Source organism: Lycium barbarum, chromosome 11, assembly GCF_019175385.1.
Source record: "Lycium barbarum isolate Lr01 chromosome 11, ASM1917538v2, whole genome shotgun sequence".
NCBI lineage: Eukaryota > Viridiplantae > Streptophyta > Magnoliopsida > Solanales > Solanaceae > Lycium > Lycium barbarum.
The window spans coordinates 70,593,725-70,607,814 of NC_083347.1; the positions used below are offsets into that span (position 1 = coordinate 70,593,725).

The following is a 14,090-nucleotide window of genomic DNA, read 5'->3' on the forward strand; positions in this document are numbered from 1 at the left end:
AAGTGCCCTCGTTAGAGGAGTCATAGTATTTATCATTTGGTATTGAAATCGGGATCAAAGGTTCCCTTTGGATTCACTTCAAGTAAGTCAAGCAAGACTGTAAGGAAAAATCCGAGAGTAGCGGGCCCACCTCGGGCCGGATGAGGTAGCATATACGATTTACGTATGTTACGTGTCATAGCGTTACTTGTGAGGGTCTTAGGGTAATCGGGTCCCATTTATACAAGTTCTAAGGGTGTAGGAGGTTTTTCCAACAATTGGCACACTTTCTAGTTCAATTCTATTGAACAAAAAGTGGAAAACTTTAGGTGCGGATTCCGGGGAACCGAGTTGTCCCCGAGGCTCGTACCCAACTTATTTCAACTAAGACATGCCATAGAAATAAGGGTGAAGCCTTACATACCTCTTTCCGCTCCTTTTGCTATTCCAAATTCACGTCACAATTTCGTCAAAATCTGCAAATTGGTCGTTTTTACCAAAACTCTCATTAGTATACTTAGAGTTGAAATCTTAAGGAAACACTTGGCTACCGAAATTTCGGCAGCATTTCCTCTGTGAATATACCATCCTCAACATTCAACATAGCCAAATTCTCAACCAACACAATCCGGGAATTCAAACCCGGCCAAACTATTAACATAATCAACAATCGCACTAGCAATTCACATATTTCATCCAAGATGCATGATTTCAATTTATTACCTTCTTCAAAACCTTCCGACTCCAATGAACACGATAACAACCTTATAGTATATATTCCAACGACATCATACCAATATCATTACATACTATCCATGCAAGAACATTATTCGTCAATATACATAATCTTCCAATTACCAATACTTTACCACACTTATCAAGTCTTTACTTGCTATATGCAATCTACAACACAACAACTAAAACACTAAATATAACTTGCTCATTATTCTTCAACAATACCAATAGTCGTAATATCATTTCCAACACCAACATATGCCATAAAACAACCCACACACTATTTTCCAAATTTCTCAACCAACCCACTTGTGATACAACTATTTAATAACTTTATTTCCGTAAAGAAGTTGAAATTAGTACTAAAAACATCAATAATAACATCCCCAACATCCTACAAGATAGATATATGTATATTTCGTCCAATTTCTCTTCAAATCTAAACCCACAAATTAACAACATCAATACAACAAACTATCACCTTGTTCTTGCCATTATTTCTTAATTCATATTGATAGAGAAAGCGATTCAACAAATTCATACCTTGTTTTTCATGAAGGTAGCCAAATCTTCAACATTTACTTGTTTCCAAGCAACTCCAACTCCAAAATGAAATCATATTTGTGACTATGCGTTGCCCGGACTTCGATTAGTACTTCGTAGCTTGAAATTTCGACCAAAATCTTCACTTTTATGTGAGATTAAGAGCCTTTTAATGGCTGAATTTTCTGGAACTTTGTAGCATTTTTTTGTGATCAAAATGGGGGTTTTTAGCCCTTTTATAGAGGGTGGGCCTACGTACTGTAGCTACAGTACTGCTGCAGTACTGTAGCGGTACTGTAGCATTGCTGTAGCAGCTCTGTTTCTGCGCGACAGTTCAGTTTGTAACGTCTATAATTCTTTACTCTGACGCCCTATCGACGAGCGGTTTGTTGCATTACAAACTAGACCCGATGAACTTCATTTTAGGCTTTTGAAACGCCTTAAAACTCCAAATATACATGGAGATATACCGCTCCAAATTTGACTAAAAATCTTTCCAGCATTTCTCAAATTTTCATCGAACTTATTTTCTTCAATTTGCTCGATCTCGAAATATTCCGAAACTCTCCATACATGATATTTACCACTTATTATACTAATAATGATCATGTTCTCGTGTTTCAAATACTCTTTCCCGATTACGACTTACGAGATCGTAATTCACCCTCTTTCTTCGTTGTTACGTACTTTCCATGGCTTGTGCTTTTCAAAACATTATGGGACGTCTCCGACACTCCCTTACTACGGTGAGGTAAATGTCATACTCCTGCTCTGAAAACGCGGGGTGTAACAGTCATGACCCATTCACGGATCATGATGGCACGTAAAATATCCCTCCCACGGTAGGCGAACTATCCCCAATTCATCAATCAGTTTTAAGGAAAATATTGCTGAAGTTAAGCACAATAAAATATTCTTTAACAATCTTACAAATAATAATAATAGTACATGTCCTGAACAATGAAAAGAAATAACAACTGTTTTGAAGGAAAGTAAAGAAAAAAAATAAGATAGAGGGAGATTCAAGGTTGCAGATAGGATCTGACGGCTCACCCTGAAACTCCAAATCAACTGCCTTGGGATCAAATGCGAGGCCCAGAACTAGAACACAGAGCGGTATCTGCACCCAAAAAAATCAGAAGTGTAGCATAAGTACAACACTAGTACTCGTAGGCATCATTGGCCGACAACGAAGGGAAAAATACATATACAGGATATAAAGATTGAAGTTAAAAGTTCATCACAACAATTCAATTAACTTCACAACTAAGCCCAATAGTACAACATCGCGATGAGACATATAACCTCATAGCACATGAGACAATAAAAAATGATGAGTATATGAAGGTATGAATGCAATGCAATGGCCAATGTCAAACTTGTAACATACATGCTACGGGCTTTGCCTCGTAGTCATGACCTGTGAGGGACTCGCGAGGTCCATATACCCTGTTGTGGTGTGCAACCCGATCCCATGTTGCGGTGTGCAACCCAATACCAAATATACATGTGTTCCAACGGGCAACCCGATCCCAAGTATCATAAACAATGTAACCTCAATCTTACCTCTTTCATCTCTTATCCATCAGTATGTATGAATGAATGCATGCGTGCAATAATATCAAGCTTCATAAGTCACATAAATAAAGATGGATCAGCATAAGTATATCATGGACATCTCAAATACTTCTACTCAAAACACCAACATGGATCACTTTAATACTTCGTATATAAACATGGATTGATGAGGTAAACAATATCAAATAATTCCAAGTATTTATCAATCATGGCTCTCATGGCCCACATCAACAACAACCATACAAAACTAGTGGTTTAGCACCACAACCATGCTCGAAGGCCCTAATATGCAATCCCCGTCTCAATCACTAAGTACAACAACAACCCACAAAAATACAGCAGTACCCACCCAAGTACTCATCATAGTCACTAAGGCGGGATATATGTCCTCTAATCGGAGTCTCAATATAAATCGTAGCCTACCTCAAAGTCGAGCGGGCACCACAAACCCTCAAGCCAATGCTTTACCCATCCGAAGAGCTTCTGAATGATCGAAGTCTAACAAGCATAAATTCTATGTCAAAACATGAACCTAAGGATACACAATAAACAATAAAAGGATTTGAGTCCAAAAAGGCAACCCAAAAACCCAAATCCAAACCCCAAAAGTCAAAAAGGGTAAAAAGGTAATTTATCATGAAATAGAATTAAACATGATTATATTAGTAACCTATGAGGTCATACGAAACCCAACAATACTCATATTGCTATACTTGAAATGAAACCCAAAATAACCAACCCTGAGCCCCAAGTGCAAAACTAGAAATTGAGTGTAAAATCATGTTACCGTAGTCTAGATAGTTCATAGCCTAAATTTCACGAGATTCTAACCACAAATTGGCCTTCAATTGCACTACCTAGCTAAAATCCCAATTTATAGAAAACTATTATTTTACTATGTGGGTTCATGGATTAGAAAGGAAATTGGAAGATGTAATCATGTAATAAAGCCTAGAAGAGAGTTATAATCTTACCCCAAGGAACAATGTTGAACTTAAAATATTTGAGAATGAAGTCTCCCAACAAAAAATCGGAATTAAATCACTATTCAGTGATTTTGTTCATCAAGATCGCGGAGCCACCTCGCTATCGCGATGACACGCGACCCAGCCCAAGAATTTTGGACTTCGCGAATGCGAGAGGGGTCTCGCGAATGCGAGGCTTCAAGCCTAGGCTGAACCAATGCCCACTTTTCTTCGCTAATGTGAGGAGGGCCATGCAAACGCGACCTCATGAACGTAGCCCCTAAATCTCGAATGCAAACGGATACCCGAAACTCATCCGGAACCACACGGATACAAACCAAATATGTAGACTGAATATAAACGATGCTATAAACTTACCCGTGCACTTGAATTTTCCAAAAGAGGTTGTCCTGACCTAGGGTTGACCACAGTTAACTCCAAAATATTCAAAACTCATAAATCCAACCAGTGACTTAAATCTCACCCGAACACGTTGAGACCCGAACATAAAGTTCAACTAAGTTAAAAATGATGTTCCAGACCTAATGAAATCATGATAAGAATACCCCCGATGTTGACGTTGGTCAACTTTTTTCACTTCTTCAACTTAGAAATCTCTAAATTCCTCAAACCCAACAAAAACCCGTCTGGTTGCCTCGAGAATCGCGTCACCCATCCCGCAAGTCATAAATACATAAAAGAGACTACAAGAAAGGTATTTTGGATAAAATGGGTTATGAGGCCTAAAATGACCGAACGGGTCGTTACACGTTTGGCTACACAACTTAGATTATGCTAGTTCTAACAAAGAGTTCATGTTTCATAAGTAAGACAGTAAACAATTATCACATAGGAGAAATAATATAATAAATGGATGAATGAATGTATGAATAAAATGCATTGGCCAATATCAATCTCGGTACACACATGCTAGCGGTCATTCCGTCTAGTCATGACCTATGGAGGACTCACGAGGTCCATATACCTATTGTGACATGCAACCTTATCTCATGTTGCAGCGTGCAGCTTGATCCCATAATCATCGGAAATATGTAACCTCGATCCCATAATCATCGCAGATATGTACTTGTACGTGTACTCAATATATCTTATAGACCGACAACGAAAAAGTAGTGACGAAGTGTGATGACGTAGAATCTCAACGCGCTGTGACGGAACCTACTCAATACCCGTAGGCAAATCCAAGTAAAAACTAAAGTCTTTCATGTTAAATTAAAAGTTGAATTACATTAATTTGTTACTGATTACGTCCAACACATAAATACTTTAATTGCTTGGGATAAAATAAAATTGTTTATTAAGAGTAGGTAATATTTCTAATTATTGTCCAAGAAATTTTTATGGCTAATTCGTTTTGAATTTTAATTTATACTCATTAGTTGTGATTTAAAATTAAAAGATGTATCTTAATCCAGATTATAGTGAGATTTGGTCAATCTAAACCTTATAAATTAAAATCATATTTATTGTCATGTCAACCTACTGGTATCTAATGAATATACCCTTGATAAATGTCGAACTTATAAATGTAAAAGCATAACCCCAATTTTAACAAGTTAGTATCACATAATAAAGTGTACACTTGAAACATACATCGACGTACATGTGTGGCACATATTTCTTGCCAAGGTATTTCTTCAAGAAGTACAATAAAGCAACAAAAAAAAATTGCAAACACATTTCACTGCATGTTCCCTCTAGATTCATTAAGTACTCTATCGGCATACATCAAATTATAGCTTCTAATTCACATTATTTAAATATGTGTAAGTTTTAAAAAATAAATATCTCCAACTTATTACAGAAATTTTGTATGTGGATTTAAGTATTTAAACCCAAATCTAAGAGTGTAACTCAATCTTCTCCACTACATATATGCGTGAAAAAATCGAGGGCCAATCACTTTGTCTTTGGTCCGAGGGTGAACATCTATCAATCTATCTCTTTTCATTCTGAAGAAAACTATTTACAAGACCTACACCGATTGTCATTATTTAGTATGACCAGCAAATACATCTTCATTTACATTAACTAGTATAATCTTTTCCACGGAGTCAACCATTGCCTATCGAGGGAGGTAGAGATGCCAAGTTTGTTGAATCTGTTCAAAATATCAACATTTTGGTTGTGATGATGATGCCGCTTGTATTTTTATTGTTGTTATGATACTCAGGAATGTCACTACCAAGATACTTGTACCAAGACATGTGAGGTTGACTGCAATATTTAATTGTCTTCTAAAAAATAAAAATAAAAAGAAAGGTTGTTTTACCGACCAATAATCAACAAAGTTAAAATTATCTTTTTAGATTTTCAACTACCAATGGTGATGCTCGTTATGCCATATTTGTGTTACACTATTTACGGTGACACAAGATTGAATATGTTGTTGCATTTCTTTAAGGTGCAGGAGTAATTAACCTAAAATTGAAATGAAAAAACAATGAAATGATAATTCTGCTAAAGGTTTGTCATAAGAGATGGGTAAGAGCGGATCCCTGGGAGGCTATAGGAGGAACCCTGATAATTCTGCTAAAAGTTTGCTTCTCCCGCTTGCCCTTGAAGTTTGCAGATCAACGTAAAGTTATAAGAAAGAATTGTAATAGTTCCATTTGTGATCCTAAATTTGCTCAAACATTGTTCCAACATCAGAAGGATTGTACTACACAGCTCATCTATTCATCAAATGATTTATACCAAAAAATCAATAAAAATCTCTTTAAACCGTATCCCAACCACTCTTTTGTTAGACGAATTTACCCAATGACGTTGAAGTTTTGGCCTCATGCAAGGGTCTGATTCTCTTTTACTTTAACGAAATTAAGGTTTACTGTATTTTTAATATGATAACTGGAGCGCACCAAATGATACCGTACCCATGAGAAACCATCGGAAATAATAAACACTCGTCATTTTTCATATATCACAGCAAAGTTGGATCAGATTATAAGATTTATTATCGAAGGTGTTACCGACCAAAAAAAAAGAAAATTCATCCGTATAATCATCATCATTGGAAGAAGAAAGTTTATCAGAAGAAGAAGGTTAGGTCCAGAATCGAAGACACAAAAGGGTCGATTGAATATTCTTAAGATGTAATAGACGTGGTTTCTGCCCTTCACTAGATGTTTTTTATATTCAAGACCCACGTGATGACTTAATTTTGAGTATTCTTTAGAAATTTGTAAAACACAAGAATTGTAGATGACTACGCTATATACGAGGCTTACTCAATTATTTATTTATTCATTAGATTTAAATAAAATGGCGAAGTTTTCTTCAAGAAACAAAATAAAATGCTCATTTAGCACTTATTTTAGGTAAAAAAAAAATTGATCTAAAAAGAGAATTATTATTTTCTTTTTAACATCAATCAATTTACATAGCTACGTTCCAATGCAACCCTAATTAACAAACCCTACATCACCTATGGCCACCTTGGCCGCTGGCCAGCTGTTACCTGCGGGTGGTCAGCCTCCACCAACAACCAACACTATACACTACCCACCCCTCACTGACCGGCAATCCTATGATATTTAACCAACTCTCCCGTCCACTTCTTCTTCTCCAAACTATGCTCAAACACTTGTGCATGGAACAACTCCCACTTCCAATCCCTTGTGTGATCTAATACCAATGAAGGAGGTAACATATATTGATGGTATTCCTGTGGTGTGTTGGAAAACATTTGAAGTGTCTAGAATGGAGCAGATTGAAAACCTACAACATGCCATGGTTGGTAATTTTTCTTTTGGATGGCCAGAGTTAGAAGAATTAAGAACTATTATTCCTCAACGGTGTGGTGTGAAGGGAAAGTGTGATATTGGTTTCCTGAGAGATAGACACTTATTGATAAGATGTTCTCTAATGGAGAATTTCATTACTATATCATCAAAGGGTGCTCTTTGGCTAAAATCCAAGGATGTTTTTACGTATCAAATGATGCCCTTAATTTATGACTCTAATTTTAAGGTTGAGGAAGAAACATCAATAGCCATGGCTTAGATTTCTTTTTCAAACCTGCTTCCCACGTATTTTGTTAAAGAATCTTTGTTTACTTTGGCATCTTTAGATGGTAAACCCTTATTACTTGACATGGCCACCATAAACAAAACTAGACCTAACTGCGCAAGTGTTAAGGTTCAACTAGATTTGTTATCTAATCTTCCTAAGTTTGTAATGATGGAAATTGAAGATGAGAAGACTAAGGAGATTAGGGTGGAAACAGTGAGAATTCAGTATGACCATTTACCAAAGTATTACACAGAATGCATGTTGCAAGGTCGTGCAAATGAGGATTGTCGTGTATTGCATCCTAAATTGCTAGCAGACACAAAGGAGGATGCAAAGGAAGGAGAGAAGGAGCATAAGAAGAAGGATGTGTCAAATGTGGCTACAACATTTACACTAGTAAGAAGAAGGAGATATCATGGATGGAGATATCTTGTGCAGACATATGTGCCTAAGGTTCTATCAAGGGGGAAAGTGGTTACTTATCCTAGAATCAATGACAAAGGAAAAAAGATAAGTAATGATGTTGCTGATGCTAAGAACAAGAGTGTTCTTCCACTTGAAGGTGGAGTTTCAACACATAACAATTTTGATGTGCTAGAGAAAATCACAGAAGAATAAGTCAACAATAATGTAGAGGATAAGGGTGCAGATGACACTTATGTGTTAGTCAAGGAAATAGAAAATGACAAGAAAGAAAGTACACCACCATTTGATAAGAAAGGAATGGAGGAGTATCATCAGAGTTTGGAATCTTATGTGGCAGTCAATGATGGAAAAGATATCATCAACGATACAGAAAGAAAAATGGATCCAAATGCTGAACAATCAGTTCAGGCAACAAATGACGTGCATAAAAGTGTGCGAGAAAGGTTTGATGAGTGTCATTTTTGTTAAGGTAGATGATGCTGACAAAGATTTAGAGGGCAGAGTTGAAAGGTGTCAGGACCTCACAAAAGAAAATGCATGTGACAAATCTACAGGCCATATATTTTCTAAGGATGGACATGCCTCAGAATTTATGATGGAACATATACAGGCTGATGAAAGGATTCAAGATGGTGATGGCACACATGAGAATATAAGGCTAGGAGAACATTGATGATTTAGACTCATGTGAGGAAGAAATGCAGACTGAGGGTGCTGACAGGTTTGCAAATGATGGGGGGGGGGGGGAGTTTGTGGTTGCAGATAGTCAAACAGATCAAATATTAAGTATTCCACCTTTGTATTAGGCTCAAGTCCAGGAAGTTGATTTGTCTCCTGGTAATAATATGAATGATGGAAATTTGAGCATCTCAATTAATGACAATGGCATTGGTTCATTTCCTCCTGAGAGAGAGGTGATGAAAGAGTTGGCAGTTATACAAGCAGAAAAGGATAATGTGCATCAACTGGTCAACCAGAGAAAACAATCTCCTTTGAAGGAGTTGCATAATGTGATCTCTCATAATATTAATGTGGGAGCTGAGGTGGAACATAATGAGGGAAAAATTAAATTCAAAGAAAGTGAAGAAGAGGCTTCAGTGGAGCAGGTTCTTAGTAATGTGGTAAAAGAAGTTGGCATCTCTCCAAGATCTAGACATAAAGGCATCAAGAAGGGAAAAAACAAGTAATTACAAATACTATTCCTAGAAGAGTAGGACCAAAGAGAGGTTATAAGCCTATTTTTAAATGATGATGAAAACACTCTTTTGGAATATCAGGCCAGTGAACACAAAACACGCTTTTCACAGAGTCCAAATGCTGCACAGACATCATAAATTTTCCATTATAGCTTTAATGGAGCCTTTTCAATACTTTAGGCATTTATAGAGATTTAGAAGGAGGCTGCTAGGCATGAGATATGCCCACTACAACTGTAATGGTAAAATATAGTTCTTTGTGAATGATAATGTGGATATGGAGATCATGCAGGATCTAGAATAACAAATAACTGTAAAGTTGTTTTTCCAAGAGTGGAATAAGTCACTGATGGTAACAATGGTATATGAAAAGTGTGATCATTTGGAAAGAATTAGTTTATGAGATAGTCTGTATAGTTTGGTTGATCACGTGGACTTGCCTTGGTTGGTAGGGGGTGACTTCAATGTCATTATGAATGAAGATGAAAAGATTGGTGGTTTTCCTGTCTTTCCAGGTGAATATGAAGATTTTGCATTTTGCATTAACTCATGTGAGTTGTTTGACATCAATTATAAGGGGAGTCTGTTTACTTGGTGGAATAGGAGGGCAGGTAGTGACTACATTTTCAAGAGGTTGGATAGAATGATTGCAAACTCCGAACTAAAGGATTGGTTTGCACATATGGAAGTGGAACATTTATCCAGAACTGGCTCAAACCATCCCCCTTTATTACTTACTTGTGGTGAAATATCATATCACATAAGGAAGCCTTTCAGATTTCTGAAATTATGGACAGAACATGAATCATTCTTAGAGGCGGTTAATAAGGCATGGAGCACAGATTTTAAAGGTGATGAGTTTATCAGCTTTAAGTTAAAGCTGAAGAATGTGAAAACTGCATTATATGCATGGAGTAAGGCAACTTTTGGTGATATTTTCAAGAAGTTAATAGTAAGGGAAGAGGTGGTGAGAATTAATGAACAACTATTTGAAGAGGATCCTTCTCCTATGAACAGGATGGTGCTACGGAAAGCACAATCAGAATTGAAGAAGTATGCTCACTATGAGGAAGAATTTTGGAGATAAAAATCATATATGACAAGTTTTGCTGAAGGAGACAAGAATACAAGGTATTTTCATAGTATTGTGAATGGTAGGAGAAAAAGATTGCAGATCAAAAGAGTTTAGAATCAGCAAGGGATTTGGATAGAAGGGGATTCACTTTTGGCAGAAGAAGCTTGTAGATTTTATCAGCAGCAGTTCTCTTAAGAGATTGATCCATTAGACTTTGATTTTCTACATCATGTTCCTAGTATGGTTGATCAGGATAACAACAATCAACTGGTAAGCATGCCAACCTTGGAGGAGGTGAAGAAGGCTGTGTTTGAATTATCTGCAGATAGTGCTGGTGGTCCATATGGTATGATTAGTATATTTTATCAGGTGTGTTGGGACATTATAGGTGTTGATGTATACAATGTTGTGAAAGCTTTCTTTGATGGGTAGACTCTTTCTAAGTCAATAACACATACCAACCTGGTACTATTACCAAAGAAGAATAACATTAAGACTTTTGCTGATATGAGACAAATTAGTCTCAGTAACTTCATCAACAAGGTTATTTCTAGAGTGGTTCAGGATAAGCTTGAAGGACTTTTACCTTCTCTGATATATCCTAGCTAGTCTGGTTTTGTTAAGGGCGGATGTATCATTGAAAATGTCTTTCTAACTCAAGAAGTTGTGACTGACATTAGACTAAGGGGAAAACCAGCTAATGTAGTGCTTAAGCTTGACATGGAAAAACCATATGATAGAGTGTCATGGAGTTACTTGATAAGAGTTTTAAGGAAAGTGGGATTTGCAGAAGTGTTCATAGATACGGTTTGGAGGTTGATAGAAAATAACTAGTATTCTATACTCCTTAATGGCCAAGCTTCTGGTTTTTTCCACTCCACTAGGGGTGTAAACCAAGGAGATCCATTCTCTCTTGTTTTGTTCATCTTATCTGCTGAAGTTTTATCTAGAGCTTTGAACTCTTTATTTGAGAAAAATGATTTTAGAAGCTATGGAATGCCCAAATGGAGTGCAAGTCTGAATCATCTGGCATATGCAGATGACACAATAATTTTTTCATCTTCTGATTGTAGGTCTTTGGAGCTGATTATGGAGTTATTACATGACTATGAGCAGGTACAAGGCCAACTTATCAACAAAGGCAAAAGTTCCTGCTATGTGTACAGTAAAGTGTCTGGTGTGTTGATACAGCAAGTGGAGAACATCACTGGTTTTTCAAAAGGCACTTTTTCTTTTACATACTTGGGTTGTCCTATCACACATTCAAAGAAGAGGAAAGCTGATTACAATGATTTGATCATGAAAGTCAAGAATAGGCTGCAGACTTGGAACGGAAGATTGCTATCATTTGGAGGAAAAGTTGTTTTGATCACTAATGTTGTAATGAGCATGCCAATACATCTGTTGTCAGCTATCAAACCTCCAAAATGTGTTATCAATGATCTGCACAAAATATTTTCAAGATTCTTCTGGAATAATAGTGAGAAAGGCAGAAGAAGACATTGGTCATCATGGCTGAACTTGTGTATGCCAAAAGAGGAAGGAGAAGTGGGCTTTAGATTTTTGTTTGATGTATCTAAAGCCTTATGCGCAAAACATTGGTGGAAATTCAGGACAACAAACACTCTATGGGAAAATTACATGTGGATCAAATACTGCAAAAGGCACAGTCCTCAGAATGTGCAGTGGAGGGAGGTTCTCAAGTATGGAAGGCAATGCTAGAGGCTAGAGATAATATAGAACATGAAATATGGCGGGAACCAAGGAATGGAACTGTAAATCTATGGTTTGACAACTGGACAAAGTTAAGGGCTCTATATGACATTATTCCTGAAGATTCTCCGATACATGAGGGTGTTCAAGATGTAAAAGAACTTATGCTGCAGGATGGTTAGAACATAGGAAGACTGCAGCAAATATTCCCCATGGATATTGTGGATCATATATTAGAGGAATTTCACTTTCATGAACCAAAAGAATAGTGGGATAAGCCAAGATGGATGATGACAGCTTCGGGCAAATTCACGGTAGGTACTGCATGGGAACTTTTGAGGAGAAAAGCAGTCAAGTCAGATGTCTTTAAGAATGTCACGACCCAACCCCGTAGGCCGTGACTAGTGCCCGATCTGGGCACCCAAACCCATCTATCAAACGTATTCAAATATATAGCAGAAGCCGACAAGGCTACATTCCAAATTTAGACAATTCCCAGAAAAATTTCGGCAGAGTCTCCTTTGTTTTTCGGACTATCCAGAATGATCCTGCACACAGCAAACACCAGCAAAGGCCACACAGGGCTAACAAGGCATCTTATAAACATATGCGGACCGGCCGCCTTGGCGTATGGGATCGCCCAAACAACATATACACATAAGCATACAGACTGACCATAACCCACAGACATGTCCACAGACCTCTAAACTGACCGACAGAATCATATGACGGGACAGGGCCCCGCCGTACCCAATAGTCAGATATGCAGAAAATATATACATGGCGAAAGATATATATTCCAAAAGTGGACTCCGAATCAAGGGAGTACTCCGAAATAGCAGAAGTGGAGCCTACAGTGGTGGATCACCGGCGTCTGTACCTGCGGGCATGAAACGCAGCCCCCGAAGAAAGGGGGTCAGTACGAAAGATGTACTGAGTATGTAAAGCATGGAGTACAAAAATGTAGGCCACAACTGAAAGCAAACAGAATACAGAAGAGAGAAATGCCGAACAGTATATCAAATGTTTATCAAAATCATATATACATAATGCAAACAAAATCATGCAAAGCTCAGGAACGTGGTCACCACTCCGACGCTGGTGCCACACACAGCATAACACCAGAAGGTTCAAATCTCCGTACATCCCCGAACACACACATATGAGCGTATCACATCACAGCCATATCACAGTATAACTCCAAACGGAACCCGGCCCTATGGCGAGGCCTCGGGGAACCGTAACACAGCATACGGCCGAATCATCATAGAGCGCACGAATCATAACCGGCCCGGGAACCGGTGAACGAAGTCATAATAAGGCACGAGCGGAGTCGTGAGCAAACAATGCAATTTGTATATCAAAATAGCCTTTCAAAACTTGATTACTTCATAAGTCAATTCATTAACCAAAATAGTCAAATAATTAATTAGTACGAAAGTCTATTTCACAAAATATTTCCAAAGTGGTACATATGGCTCAAACATAACTTAGTATCTCATGGTGTTCAAAACATTATTTCATAAAGGATAAATTCCAAATTCGAAGATTCTTTATCGAAGCTTATCAAAAAAAAAAAAAGAGCCTAGTAGGACAAATAAGGCATCTCGGGGTTAGCGGGCCCACCTCGGGTCAAGTCGAGGTGGCGAACATAATTTATGAACATTTCGGGTCTATAAGATCATACATAAAGATTTCAAAGTAATCCGATTGCATTTTCATAAGTTTCGGACGTTTGATTGCTTTCTAGCCAAAATAGGAACATTAGGCTTCAATTGAATTGAATGAATAGTAGCCATTCTATAGATCGGATTTCGAGGAGCGGAAATGCTCCCGGGGTTCCGA

At 37.6% G+C, this 14,090-nt stretch overlaps 1 protein-coding gene across 1 annotated transcript; it reads left to right on the forward strand.

Annotated features, from left to right (window-relative positions):
- The first annotated feature begins 9,929 nt into the window (after window positions 1-9,929).
- Window positions 9,930-10,544, forward strand: LOC132619892 (uncharacterized). Its single transcript, XM_060334652.1, has one exon. It carries the CDS (start codon window positions 9,930-9,932, stop codon window positions 10,542-10,544), a length of 615 nt encoding a protein of 204 aa, XP_060190635.1.
- Window positions 10,545-14,090: the final 3,546 nt, after the last annotated feature.

Bases quoted from the DNA above. Each gene is read 5' to 3' on its own strand.
- LOC132619892 (XM_060334652.1), top strand. From the start codon at position 9,930: ATGAATGAAGATGAAAAGATTGGTGGTTTTCCTGTCTTTCCAGGTGAA.